The 14,675-nt window shown below is 35.5% G+C and overlaps 1 protein-coding gene across 9 annotated transcripts in view; it reads left to right on the plus strand.

Moving 5' to 3' along the window:
* The window catches only part of LOC127064715 (potassium voltage-gated channel protein Shal), a 96,209-nt gene that overhangs the window by 73,531 nt on the left and 8,003 nt on the right, over nt 1-14,675 (plus strand). For 2 of the 9 annotated variants that reach the window (XM_050996193.1, XM_050996191.1), the window contains exons 5-6: nt 4,328-4,411; nt 9,457-9,710. In XM_050996193.1, coding sequence (XP_050852150.1) covers nt 4,328-4,411; nt 9,457-9,597 — 225 coding nt within the window. In that variant the 3' untranslated portion in view covers nt 9,598-9,710. The other 7 variants (XM_050996197.1, XM_050996196.1, XM_050996194.1 and 4 more) reach the window with 6 other exon arrangements.

Below are 14,675 nucleotides of genomic sequence, written 5' to 3' on the forward strand. Positions count from 1 at the left end.
GGATCCTTGGAAACATTAAATCGTTGGTAATTCAAAAGTGTCATCGCGAGATAATCATAATTCTATATGAATCTCTCGAACCGATAAATTAGGAATTTGCAAAAGGCTGTGATCGTTGCGGGACAAGTAACGACGTCTGGATATTCCTGTTTCTTTTCTATTACACAGTGAGCCAGACGTTGAAAACACACACGTGTACATATACATTTCAAGTATAATATATTCTGATATATGTATATACTATATCATATATATATATATATATAAAAACGTGTCTCTATAAAAAAAAAACTTATGCACCCCGTAGAAAATGTATCCTTCTGTTTAAGGTAAGATCTCTCTAACAAAGTACAAATAACTGTCTTTTGTTCCTCACCTCTAAAAATGAATTACGAGACCTTTTTGCTATAGCCGATTTATAGTTGGGAATGTTTGACTTGTTGTTTTTACTGTTGGCACTTTGTTATTGTTCCACATCTGTATATATATATACATATATATATATCTCTATATAATAACATGTCTCATGAAATTCGCGTTCCAACGGTGAGCAACCTTGTTTCGCTATATTAATTAATTAATATATCCTACGTATACTCGTATTATTCTTGCAAAGCTTATCTACGATCGATTGCTCATACTAATTAATCATTTCGAAGTGAACGCAATTATATTTGTTTTTTATCACGATAATTAAAACTTTCTTATCCTTTAAGGATTAAAAGGAAATATTTCCAAGTGGAACATTGGGGATTACCGTTGGACACAAATTTTACAGGATGTTCCGATTATCTCCGTTAATCGGACGATTTATTATTCGTCTGTTTTATTCACACTTGTTTACGAACGTTGCGAATGTTGGATCAAGTTTAAAATATCGCGCAAACGTACGTACTTAAGTACTTACGTGCTCGTGCGTCTACGTACATAAACGTGGAAAAAAATGGGGGAAAAAGAAAAATGGGAATCTCCTATAATTTCGTTTCGTGCTTTCGTTGCGAAGTCTGCAAAAAAGTGACATTGATGCTCTCTAGTAAAGTAATTCTCTTATCAAATTATTCTAGCTATCAGTATTTTATTTTATTATTATTTTGTCGACATATTTGGTCGTTTTCATCGTCTCTTTTATTTTATTATTATTTATTATTATTTTCTTTCTTTTCAATAACACTTCACGTCGGGAGTTCTCCTAACGAGAGGAGAGAACAAACGATATATGTATGTTTTAATTGCTAATCGTGAAGTATGTAATTGTTCAGAACATTTTATTGTTTAATACCACTCGGCCAATACTCATTTATTTTAATAGTACAAAGAATAGGCGCAGAAAAAACGTCAGAAATTTCTTCGTTCTCGATCGACTTTTTTCCTGCTTTTTATAGATCTCTTCGATTATTCCATCGTCTTTCTGTCGAAATAGTACGAACTTTCGACTATTTTTCGTACAATTTTTATTTCGTTCTACTTAAAATAGATTCTCGAGGATACAAAGCTTTAGAATTTCGTATCTATGTTCTAAATTTTTATAGAGGAAAATGGTCTTCGAATTATAAATTTACAGCTTAAATGGAACGTGTTGTATATTTTACCTCTATATTCATTCTTTGTGATTCAGAACTAATGGTTGAGATATTTCCAGAAGAAGTAACATCCCTTTAAATCGTACGCGTTACTTCCGCGTTTACATATCGTTTATGATCGTTCAAAGAATATTGATCTTTTATCGTGATGTCTGAAGGTTCAATGCGAGTTATCGTCGCAGTGCTTTAGACGAGCATATCGTGTAACAAGTACGTAAAGCACTGACAGGTGTCGCAAGAACGTCACGAGAGTTCTCGTACTTCGAACTTAAAGTTCTCGCGTCTCTCCTTTCGCAAAATAGGCAGGTAGCTGGCCTATTTCGAAAAATCCTTGACGTTTGTAGGTCGGAAGTCGAAAGGTTTTGTCGAAAGACAACGAAACACAGTCAGGCATTACGTGAGTAAAAATAATTTTCTGACGTTCATGTAACAAGGCACGAAATAGAGATTAAAACGATATGTCTAATCGTAGAATTTATTATCCAGAATTTCACCAAAAATATTTATAACGCCCTATTATATGTCTAATTGTAGAATTTATTACCTAAAATTTTATCGAAAAGAAATCTGTGGCACTACGTATAAATTAGGCATAGATAATGACATGTGTAGTCTTAGAGTAGGACAATGAAATGAAAGTCATCGTCATTTCATTTACGTACTTACGGACATTATCTTATTGCAAAATGTCCGCTTATAAAAATAATTCGACCATCAGGACGAGTCCTTTATATCACCCTATATAACGAGCTCCTCATACCGAAGATACACTTAAAGTGGAAAGTATCGTTTAGGAATAGCCCCTAAATGGATTATAATAAATCGAGTCTTATGCGCGAGGCTCGATCCCGTATGTCTCCATGTAGGATGAAACGAGTTAGATAGGTATATATCGCGACGCCATAATTTCCAATAGTGACCTTTCCAGAAACGTGAATTTTTGAAGAATATTTTCGTGAGAAATTGCCGACGAAAGCGTCGACGTTTTGTTTCTCTCACGAGAATATTTTCCAAAAATATTTCACGTATCTTTTTAGCTATAAATAGTAAAGACTTAGAAAGAAAATAAAAAAGTAAAGGAAAAATAGGAAAAAAGATCGTATGTTTGTGCTTGAGTGTGTGTGTGAAAGAAAGAGAGAGAGAGAGAAAGAGAGGAAGATCAGAACAAAAAAAAAGAAAAACTTAGGATAGGTCAGTCTGGCGTGCAACAATGTAGTGTGTGCTTGTGGTGTGGATTTCAGCAGGCCTACAGTCAGTACATCCCAGCTACAAGGGCCCAAGTTTCCGGGGCCCAGGGTGGGCAGACGGGGGTCGCCATGGACGGCACTTACCTCGTCGAGGCCTCTTTTTGAGTGTCCGCTACGTAGTAAGAAATCGATATATCGAGATAAATCTTCATGTACAATATATACATGACACATACATTATATATGTATAAAGATCGATATAAAGCAATTCGATTGATATTTGTATAAGCCGTAAATGAAAAGAAAAGGAAAATGAGAAAAGTAAAAAAATTTTAAGAGTCTCTTTCTAGTTGACACTTGAAGTCACATTACCGATTCGAGTCGTGTATGAAAATATTTGATAATACGTGTGAAAGTGAACTAAAGTAAAAACGAATATGTAAAGGACACTCTTATAAAGCTCGAAAGCGAAAAGAAACGTAATAATTCGAGACTAGAGGCCATGAAAAAATCAAGGAAGGGAAAGAGAAAGAGAGAGAGAGAGAGAGAGAGGGAGAGAGGGAGAGAGAGGGAGAGAGAGGGAGAGAGAAAGAGAGAAACGAGGTGAAGACGAAACGAAAATCGACTTGAATTAAAAAAAATTAGTAAGGTACACCAAAAGAAAATCTACTGTGTCAATCAATCAAATTCTTCTCTATTTCCTCATTTCCGTGCTATCTCCATCGATGCGACCTCTCGACCCCCGGGATCATCAACAACGACGATCGATGATGATTCGATGTCTGGATTCTCTATGCTGATGGATACGACGACCGCAACGATGACCATCGTCGCGTTACTACCACTGCTATCACCACCGTCACCACCAACATCAAACCACCACCACTGCCATTCCGATCATCGCCACCATCTTCATCGTCATCGACATCTCCGTACATCGACTTCGAACGCACTTCGGACACCACAATGGCTCCCTCTTCTTGACCGTTCGATCTTTGATACACGCAATAACACATTCTTTACGAAACGATCGTTCGTTCTGGAATTACTAAACAATGAAATCGCTGATCATTATTAATGCCGAATGAACGAACACGTTCATCAAATGCAAACGACAAACGATGGAACGACTGAACAAAAAATATGAAAATGTAAACCGCTCGTCATCGTAAACGCATGCTGCGAATGTACGAATCAAAAATGACGTATAATATATTTAACGACACTCGGGACGGTATGAAAAAAACGAAAACGAAAACAACAACAATTCGATCGACGAACGCTCGACTGCCAATCGTTGACGGCGTCATGGAATGGAATCGTCACGATAACGAAAAAACGGAAAATGAAAAATGAAAAAAAAAAATGCCCTAAACGAACGACGGGCTATGCGATGCTAACGAACGGTGAATGAAAACGAACGCAATGAAAAACAAAACAAAAAAAAATAACGCGCACATACACGTACGAACGCATAAAAAATGAAAACGATGGACAAATGAACGGAACGATCTCACGACGAACCAATTCTACGACGGTGTTACACATGTCCACGTATAGAGCTTGTCCTATCAGCTCACCTCGAACGAGAGCAAGGATAGAGTGGTGCTCGTATATGGCGACCGTATACAAGTGCGGAAAAAGGTAAAGAAATTGTTTCCTCATTTGGAAACGCTTGTGGACGCTATGATATATCGTTATAAAAATATAAAGAGAGTGAGAGAGAGAGAGAGAGAGAGAGAGAGAGAGAGAGAGAGAGAGCGAGAGAGAGAGAGAGAGAGAGAGAGAGAGATGATAAGAATAATGATATTCATGATGATGATGATGATAATGATAAAAATGATAACGATGCTGTTGCTGATGTGATAATTTATATATACATACGTATATAGATATGATATCTATATAATCGTGTCTATATACATACATATGATATACGTATGCGAATATATACACGATTTAATCATTTGGATGATGAAATCTTGCCTCACACGATGGGAGGACACACGAGAGGCACACGACGAGGTCCTCCAGAACAGAAATCCTCTTTGGTGATCGTGTCAGCCGATCGTGCGAGCCGATCTTATCGCGTGGCTGTCTTATCTAAGTTGGCTTATGGATGTTCGCTTTCTTTTCAACAGTTACTTTTCTTCTATCGACGTTTTTATTATTCATCACAATTATATGCTGATACCTGGACAACGGTTTTAGTTGTAATCGTTTATATTGGCTGATCTGAACTACTATTCTTTTACTGCTTCTCGCCGTATTTTTGCTTCTTAAAACTGATGCGTTCGTTGTTTTAGGTAGACATCGAGAACGAAATAAAGGTGATTAGAAATTCTAATAATAGAATGTTTGCGATGTAGGAAGTAGAAGGTTAATTTTCTGAATTACAAGGGAGACATATCGTTATAATTTCTCGAATAATGAGAATCGTTAGAAATCGAACTTGAAGATGTCTTTTCTATGAATGATCTTTTTTGATTGTATTTCTTAGCATTTTCCACAAACATATGTGATTATTTCATAAAATTATTATATGTATAATCATAGCTTTGTTCCAACCAATGTTTTACAATATTCGTATTATAAATAATCGAAGATGTCGAAGTGTTCTTAGAATTTCTAATCGCGCAACTCACGCTTTTACTTATTATTTATTACTCGTTACGTGAAATTTAATTTTTTGCCTGGATATATTCGGCGATCTTTTTTTTCCACAAACGCGATATGGTAAATCAATTGTTGATCTTATTACTTGTTCGATATTACTTTCTCGAAAAATGCATACAAGCGCCGAAACGAAGTCTTATATCTTATCAACCTTATCGTGGTTAAACATAAAAATGGTAGAACATAAAATGTGATAAAAGAAAATGAAAAATAGAAAACGTGTCACTCGATATCGGCCTTTTTCGGTGGTTGAGATAAAATCTTTTCTTTCTTTTTCTTTTTGCCGTTCGTATTTTATCAAAGCAATCAACCATTGTGGCTTTTCCTACTTTCTTTGCCATCTCCTTTCATCGAATCTTAGAGTTTCATGTCGGTATCTTTGAATACACATGAACGTAAAAAGGATAAGTATCTAGGCACTCTTATTCGTTGAGTACATCTCTGAGTGCGCGAAGATAAATGAGAGTGGAATACAAAGAAATCGGTGTTGCTAGTCTCTCTCTCTCTCTCTCCCTTTCTCTCTCTCTCTTTTTCTCTTTCTATGTTTGAAGTAACATCACCGAAATAGTTCTGAGAAAGTATTATAGTCTCTCTAAAGTATTATAGTCTCTCTACTCTATAGTCTCGTTTGACCGATATATAGATTCATTCATTATCAGATGTTTTGAAGAGCCTGTTTCACTTGATACCATCACCGAACATTATCAATATCAACATCATCGTCTTCAACGCTTTTTCTTTTTCTTTTTTCCTCTTATCCATGCTACGGAAAGGGGCTCGCGTGTACACGTACATATATATGTTACGCGACGCGGAAAAATAGAATTACACGACCCGTAAAGGTCGTTTTGTGAGCACACTTAATGAGAACCGCATTTACAGGGTATCCACGATGCAGTTATTGCGCTTTGCATCGAGAAAGAAATAAACGACCGCAGTGAATGCGTCCTGTAACGTTAATTAATTCACGCCACGATTTTACTACACCCCTCTAGACATTGCATAATGCTTTCGAAAGAGAGATATTATAGATATTTATAATTAAAAGAGCGCGTCACGTAACGGTAATGTTTAATAAGATTCATAAACGCGTGTTGTTTCGAACGTTTCTCACATTATCGTAAATTGTTCTATTCTCTTTCTTCAGTTTCCGATGAGTCTTCATAATTTTTGTGTTGCATTTTCTTGCTATTTATCCTTATATATAATTTTGCTACGATCTATTCGATCTTCGGAGCTCGTCAATTATGTACCTACGCTTAGAATTAGGCTTTTTCTAAGTTGTTTATTTCATAGGAAGAAATCGTATTATCGAATTTCGTCTTCTGTTGAATTTTAACGTGATAATTATTATCGTGCTGATAGCACGAATACATTTTTATTATGTTGTACTCGTCTAATTAAAGTTCTCCTTAAAATGGGGTCAACATCCATAAAATCCGCTAAAGAAAAAACATTTGGTAAGAATTCTTCGCTTTGAGATTCAGTTCTTTTATGTATACATTTTACCTTGGGAAAAGACTTTCTTCTTAATGTAGTTAGTGAATGCTTAATAACGTTTTCAACATTTATTTTTTCTATTTAAAAAAATTTTATACAGATATGAAGGGGTAACATTGCTTTTGGTTAGACGTCCTATGATACTTTAGCCATCCTCTATCTCTGCGAATCATTGCGTTTCGCACAAGCATCCCTAACGTTTATAGCGCTACTGATAATATAGTAGTTTTGACTTCGTTCGATAAAATAGGTATATTGAATGCAACAATTTAATACGATTGAGTATTCCCTTGCATTGCATTTTGATATCAATAATTATTTCGTCGAATATTCGAAAAGTTCCTGTAGTTTCTACATGTACTTACACTCGGATAGAAAGGTAAATTATTTATAACGTACTTGTATATATTACATTCGATACCTGAAAATCCTGCTTGACATTATTTCCGGTTTTGAATGCGAAATATTTTTTATTTCATTCGACGGATATCATTGAGTGCAAGTAATGTAAAACATTTTATTTAGTTTAAGTTTCAGTTTAGTTTAAATTATTCTATACATATATACGTACATATATACGTACATATATACGTACATACATACATACGTATTTGGTGAAAGCTTGTACGATTAAGTATGTGTATAGAGGAGTGCACGAAGTGCATCGTCGCACCTGCAGTGCGGTGCAGCTTGTCACGAGGAATTATTAGCTCGAACGATTTCTGTCTTCGAAGAAAACAGGACATAGCGTTGACTATCGAGCAAACGACGACAAATGGACAATGATGAATACGTTGACTCGTAAAGGTCACCGCAATGCGTTCAAGCATGTCTTTTCACGGACCTAGTCCGAGTTTTAGTATATCCAGACCGAACGTAGAACGTCCAACTTTTCCGGAGTGAAGAACTTCCTAATAAATTTAGTTTGTTCAAACTTGATGTAATTAAGAGTGGATTCATTATACATACTCGAGATACGTTCGTGCGATGAGACTGTTGATGAGACTCTTTTATTTTTATCTATATATTATAATATGACCTGTATATTTTTACTTAACACTTAGAACTTGATAATTCCTTAATTTTCATCATTGTTTCGTAGAAAAAGCGAAACCTTTTTTCCTTTCTATTAATTTTATTTATTCAACAAAAAAGAAAGGAAAAGCTTCGACGAAGAGATCTATGTATATATCTTAAAGCTTTGTTATATTATGCTTTCAATAAATATTTTACGTATATTGCATGCCTTTGTAAATATATACATATATGTACATACGGTTCAATATCTTCGTAGTTCCCGTACTATTCGTTCTTATCTTTATCAATTATCTATTATCTTCTTCTTGTTCTTCATGGTATTTTAATTCTTATTGTTGCTTGCTTCGCACTTGTTGTTTTATTATAATTGTCTTTGTTGTTCATTGTTACGCATGATTTTGTTTCTCTGCACGTTGCCACGTGTCTTTTTCATTCTCCCTTCCTCTCGCTCTCTCTCCGTTCTTTCGACTAAAAAAAAAAAAAAAACAAATACTACTCGGTTATGTTTTATGATCTTTAAATTTGTAGAAATAAGATTTAAAAACAGAACGAAATTATATGAAAAAGATAAAGAAAAACGACTCGACCCTCCTTTCTTTTCTCTAAACACGCGTGTAAACATTTGTTTTCTTCTCACATGTTTTTAGAATAATCCGACGTTCGATCCTTTTGAATGTTTTATAATATTTCAAATCTAGCAAGCGACGCTTCTCTCGAGTGGATAAATAATTTTCTCTTTCAACATTTTTGAAGCCGAGCATCATTTTTCTTCTCTTTCTAAAAAAAAGAAAAAAAAGAAAAAGAGAAGACACCGATCATCGTACAACACTTTTTTAATACTTTCTCATCGACGTACTTTCGCTCGTATATACAGTTTCTTTTCCCTATCGTTCATTCAAGATTTTTATTCTATTTTTTTTCATTCCTAGCAATCGAGCGCGAGAAGAACTTTTATATCCTAAACCGATTCTTTCGGAAAACACGCGAAGTCGATCTTCGAACTCAATCGAAAGTTCCTTGTGGTTGTCTCGAGTATCTTGCATTTTGAGTTTTGACCGTGACACTTGATAGAGTACTATTGCGTTGCACTTTTTCTTCTAAATTGCGCTCTCCACAAGAGCGAGCAAAGAAGCAATCGATACAGATAAAAAGAGAATGAGAGAAGAAAAGTGAGGGAGGAGAGGTAGATATAGTTTAATCTGCCTTAGTCGATTTAGAAATGAGAGAGCGAGCGAGCGAAAGAACGAGAGAGAGAGAGAGAGAGAGAGAGAAAGAGAGAGAGAGAGAGAGAGAGAGCGAGAAAATGGAGAGATAGAGAGAAAAAAAAGAGAGAGAGAGAAGAAGCGAGTGAAAGAGACAGAGAGAGAGAGAGAGAGAGAGAGAGAAAGAGAGTGATAAGAAGTTGAGGAGAAAAAGAAAAGAGTGGGAAGAAAGGAAAGAACATTCAAACATATCCGAAATGCCAATTGTTCCAGGACCTAAAGAAGCGCGGTTCCCACACCTGTGACATGCAGGCCCTACAGCCACTTCCGGTCCCCACCACCACAACCAACACCGCGCCTGCCATGACTACTTCCGGTGGGCAGCCACCGCTTCCGCTTTCGGAGACCGCTTGAGTACGATCGAGACCAATCACGATCACCATATCCGCTAATAAGATCACCTATAACTATCATCGTTCTTCTCTACCGCTTCGAGAACGAACCACGGCCAACTGGCCATGAACACGGTGAGCCTGAATCACGATCATTTAAAAAGAAATAAAAAGTAAAACAAAAAAAAATAGAAAAAGAATTCTAAAAAATAAAAAAAAAACTAGAAAAAAGATGGAGAGATATCGTCGAAAAAGAAAGAATAAAGGAACATTGAGAAGAGGAATATGTAATAAAGCGCATCACCGGAAGTAGTCGTAAACTTCTTCGTGGTCTTTGATAGATTTTCGTGAACACGTATCGCTGATTACTGATACTTTTGTTAATTGACGATAAATTAGTAATCAACGAACAATTCGTAACACTCTATCAATTTATCAACACTGTATATGACGAAAGTTTTGAGTCAGTTTGAACACACAAGTAATTCCTGTTCTTACGAATTAATTCATTTCGATCCCATTTTTCGTAAAATGAAAACTGACATTTCCCATAAACATGATATAATATGTGTAACTTTTGTTTCTGACAATTAATTAGTTTCATTGAAAATTTTACTAATTTTGAATATAAGATAAATTTGATATTATACCATACAAAATAAATTCTCTGTTAAATTTAGGAATTCGTAATATGGGAACTACCAGTAGATATCATTCGAAATTAAAAATTCTTGAAAATTTTGAGAAATTAATTATATTAAGTTTTGAAATGATAAATATAAATCATACTTGTTTCACATAATAAATGGTTCAAAATGTTTTAACGTTTTCGAGATTGTCGAAACTTTAAACAGTTTTCAAAACTTTTCAAGAATTTCCGACTTCGAATAATTATGGAAACGATTCGAAACTTCACGGTTATCGAATCGTTTCAAAAATTTTCAAGAGATTCGTATCGATTCGGTTCGCATGAAATGTACAAACTTGCTTTAGTCAATCGTTTTCTTTTCTCTTGTCGGATACTATGTATCTTGTATAGTAGTAGAAAAGTTTACTCGATCATATTGTTGTTGCTCCAAGCGTTGGAGAAAGCTCTCACATTTTCTTTTAAAATTTTCTGCCTACTTTCGGTGGTTTGCGCTGTTTTTTTTCTCTACACACAACAAGTTTTCTATTCTTTTTCGATATTTCACTCTGTTTCTTTCGCGAATATTACAAGTAATCCAGTAATCGTAAGTTAATACTCGTTTACAAAGGATCACATTTATATATATATGTATATATATAAAATAATATTTTTATTTTGAATCAAAATATTGAATTAATATTTAAATAAAATGATATTTTAAAATCATATTTTAATTGTGATGCATAAGAATTTTTTTATATTTATATTATTTACTTTTTTTGTACTCGGTCAAATTTAAATTCACGAAGACAAAGAATACCTAGAGGGAAATCATGCGTCAAGGATTTCTTTACGAAATTCTTCGATGGCTACCGTTTTATTAACACTAATTAAGCTTTGTCGTTCCCTCAAGCGAAAACCGGTCAACTGTGCTATCCTACAAGTGTATAATATCTTGTAACCCGTGAAAGGGTAAAACGCAACGACTTTTTGTCGTATCCATCTCATCAAGGTCGAACGATAATTATACGAGCTACCCCTTCAGTTCTTTTCGCGATTATTGGATTACGCTTTAAGATCGAGATGCTTACTTCTAGTTAGAAGGACGAAGCTATAATAAAACTTGATTACACGCTAATTAATATCGGATATTCATCGTTCGAGCGTGGAATATGACCTTTTGATCCGAATAATTTGAGAAAGATAATAATTCATTGTTTGATCTCTATAAAAGGGAAGATTTTTTAAAAGAACTGATTATTTTGAAGATCTATTTTGATCCACCGAGCTGATTAAAAATCAACGAAATTTCAGATTTGACGTTCGCTTACTTCTGAGACGTTTGGCTTGTTTTTCAGTACCAGTTAATATTTCTAGCATAGTCTCGTTGTTTTATCCGAAGATAATGGAGAATGTGTTTAGCGAGATGATTTCTCGCAAAATATGTATCGGCCGTCGTATCGAGTCTGCTATCGAGGTGGTTCAGTCAGCAAGTGGATGATGAATCAGCCGGTAATCGAACACCAAAGCTCGTTGCTCGAATTTCGATCCTGAGAGCTCTGGATGCTCGACTCGAGGACGAAGCTAGTTCGAGAAAGGAGCTTGATCCTCCGAAACGAGGTCGAAGGTAAATTTGCACAGAGGTAAACCGCCGAAATACCTGGTGTGGAATGAATGCGTTCCCATTGGCTTATCTCACAGTTTCTCTTCTGCATAGAATCGTCATTGTTCGATCGATATCTCGAACGACAAAGTTTCAGTAAAATCAAGGGAATGTTGTATTTTTTAATAATTAGGTATATCAATTTTAGTTTATCTGTATTATTTTAAAATCGAAATTTATTCGATGTTTCTTGTATTTCGATTCAATCGAAAATCAAATCATAGTGTAAAATTCGATCATCTCAAACTATGGGAATGAGCTTCGTTATCTGGTCGTCGACCGTACAGTAGCAACTTATCGTTTCTCTCTCTCTCTCTTACTCTATCCTTTTCTCGAAGTAAGTTTCAAAGAGCCTCGAGGTATAATCTGGTAGAGATATCGATCAGAGTTCTCGACTCTCAGCTGTGTTACTCTCCTCTCTATCTTCCTGGGGTGCCAGCAACCGAGTCGAGTGTGTTATTTCTATCGCTCATTCTCCTGCTCTAGCCAGCTTCGCCGAGGTAGTCGTTGTGTGCAAATGTGTATACGTGTGATGGATCACACTACTAGCGCATAGACAAAAAGAGACGCGTACGCGCCATCAGCAGCATTTTCACGGACGTCTCACTTATTCTCAAGATACTCTCGAGATTTTCTCTTCTTCTTCTTACTTTTGGCCCATCTCTCTATCTCTTTCTAACCCTTTTGGTGCGAACCAACCAGCCATTCTATATCTTTCGTTTCTTTCATCCTTCGTCTTCCGGCACTCTTCCATCATTCGCATTTTTTAAATTCTGTTTTGCTGGTTCCTTCTTTCGCATAACAATCGTGACCGTCTCTTCTCTTCTCTCTCTCTCTCTCTCTCTCTGACTCTACTTCTCCTTTTTGAATCTTCTTCAACACTCGGCAAGCTGGCCGACTTTCCAAGAACACGCGCCGTAGCAAAGCCTATTTTCCTTCTTGAATTCGTCGTTCAACTTTCGAAAATCCGATAGTTGTACGAGTAGCCAAAGTCCATCTTTTCCTCTGAGATCGACTCTGTCTCTCTCTTTTTCTTTCTTTTATTTTTTATCGACTTTCTAAATTGAACTCCGCTATCCAACTTTGACCGATCGACTGGCGGCTTTCGTTGGAATGCCTGTTATGCGACTGACTCGTTCGAGTTTCTTCCTTCTCTGCCGTTTTATTGCTCTCTTTGACCGATTCTTCGAATCTCAATTCTTCTATTCTTCGATTCGTTTTTTATTTCTCGCGTAAATTTGTTAAAATTGTTTGGAACTTTTACATGATTTTGTTCCTTTTTTCGATAATGCTTTTTAATTTTTAATGTACAGTGTATTCGAAAAATTAAATCGTTGCATATTCGTTGTTGAAGTGTATTAGGAATCTGTCAAAAAGTTGAAAAAATTTTTACGTTCAGTATACAAACCGACAAGTTGTCTTTTAAATGAAAACAAATTGTAGGTAATAATGATATGTTGTCATACCTTTATTGAAAATTAAAATTATATTCATCTTTGAATTTTATCCGATAATACGAAAGAAATTATTCAACAAATTATTCGATCGCTTTATAAAAGTGTATAATTTTTCTTTTAAAATTGATCGATTTTAACGATAGAACTTGATAAAAAATTCATAAAAATTCGTTCACATATTTCACTTTGTGTTCTTCGTTCGCATATATCGACTTATGGAGCCAGACCGTATTTGTCAGTTTAATAAATTTTCCGTGAGATTGGCAAATTCGAATGCGTCCGAACGTGAAATCGTAATATAAGCGCCGTCCTCGAATCGAGGGATTTAGCATCGGACATAATTTAGATTCAGTGAATCTATCGATCTAATTCGGATTCGTTGAGAGATGGAAATGTTGGAGAGAAATTATTTACATCAAGCGAGCTTACGTTCCGTATTGAAAAATTCTTTCTGGTGTTACCAAAATTTGTAAAGAAAAATTTGGTATAACGTGTAGGTAAACGCTACATCACAGTTTTATAAAATCTTCAACGAAACGGTAACAATAAAGTTAAACGATTCACTTTGTAGAAATTAAATACAATGCAATTTCGATGTAAGTTCATGTACGTTAGAATTTCATCGTATTACAACGCGTACACGCAGTCAGATAAACGCGGAGAAGCGAGATTTGAATGCGAGATTTGAATACGAGATTTGAATGCGAGATAAGGACGAGATGTCTCAGTATCGCACTGTAATTTTAGATAGAATTTCACACGAGTTTGTCTGTACTATATCAAATAAAAAAAAAAACATTCTTATAATCTAAAGAATTATATCTTCCGTGTACTGGCAGTCTCATATTTAGCTCCCCATTTTTCGTGAAATGTTCCAGAAGGCTGGCTTTAAAAGAGACATAGAGCTACTCTTTTTCTCTTTCTCTTTTACTGTCGTTTGACTTTTGGAAATTTGGTTCAAGCTTGAAAAAAGCGATGACAATAGATGACCGAGTTCTAGGCTGTTCATGATTGGCGCGCTTGTTACGAATAACTTTCAAAAACTGCCGACTATTCCGAGAACTCGCATGAGCTTCGGTTAATAGCTGCATCGGATTCTGGCCGAGTTTTTAAGAATACAAAGAGAAAGAGAGAGAGAGAGAGAGAGAGAGAGAGAGAGAAATAAATAGATAGTAGGATTTTCGGCTTATAGCGAGATAACCGTCATAGCTTCACCGAACGAATACAATATACCTTGAACACGATGAGCTTCTTGCACTGGAACGTTTTCTTTCTGTCAGAAAATTAAGATGTGCCATTTAGACTTACGAACAATTGTTCTTGTCATAAAAAGATCTCACGTCGCAATCAAT

This window comes from Vespula vulgaris, chromosome 6, assembly GCF_905475345.1.
Source record: "Vespula vulgaris chromosome 6, iyVesVulg1.1, whole genome shotgun sequence".
NCBI lineage: Eukaryota > Metazoa > Arthropoda > Insecta > Hymenoptera > Vespidae > Vespula > Vespula vulgaris.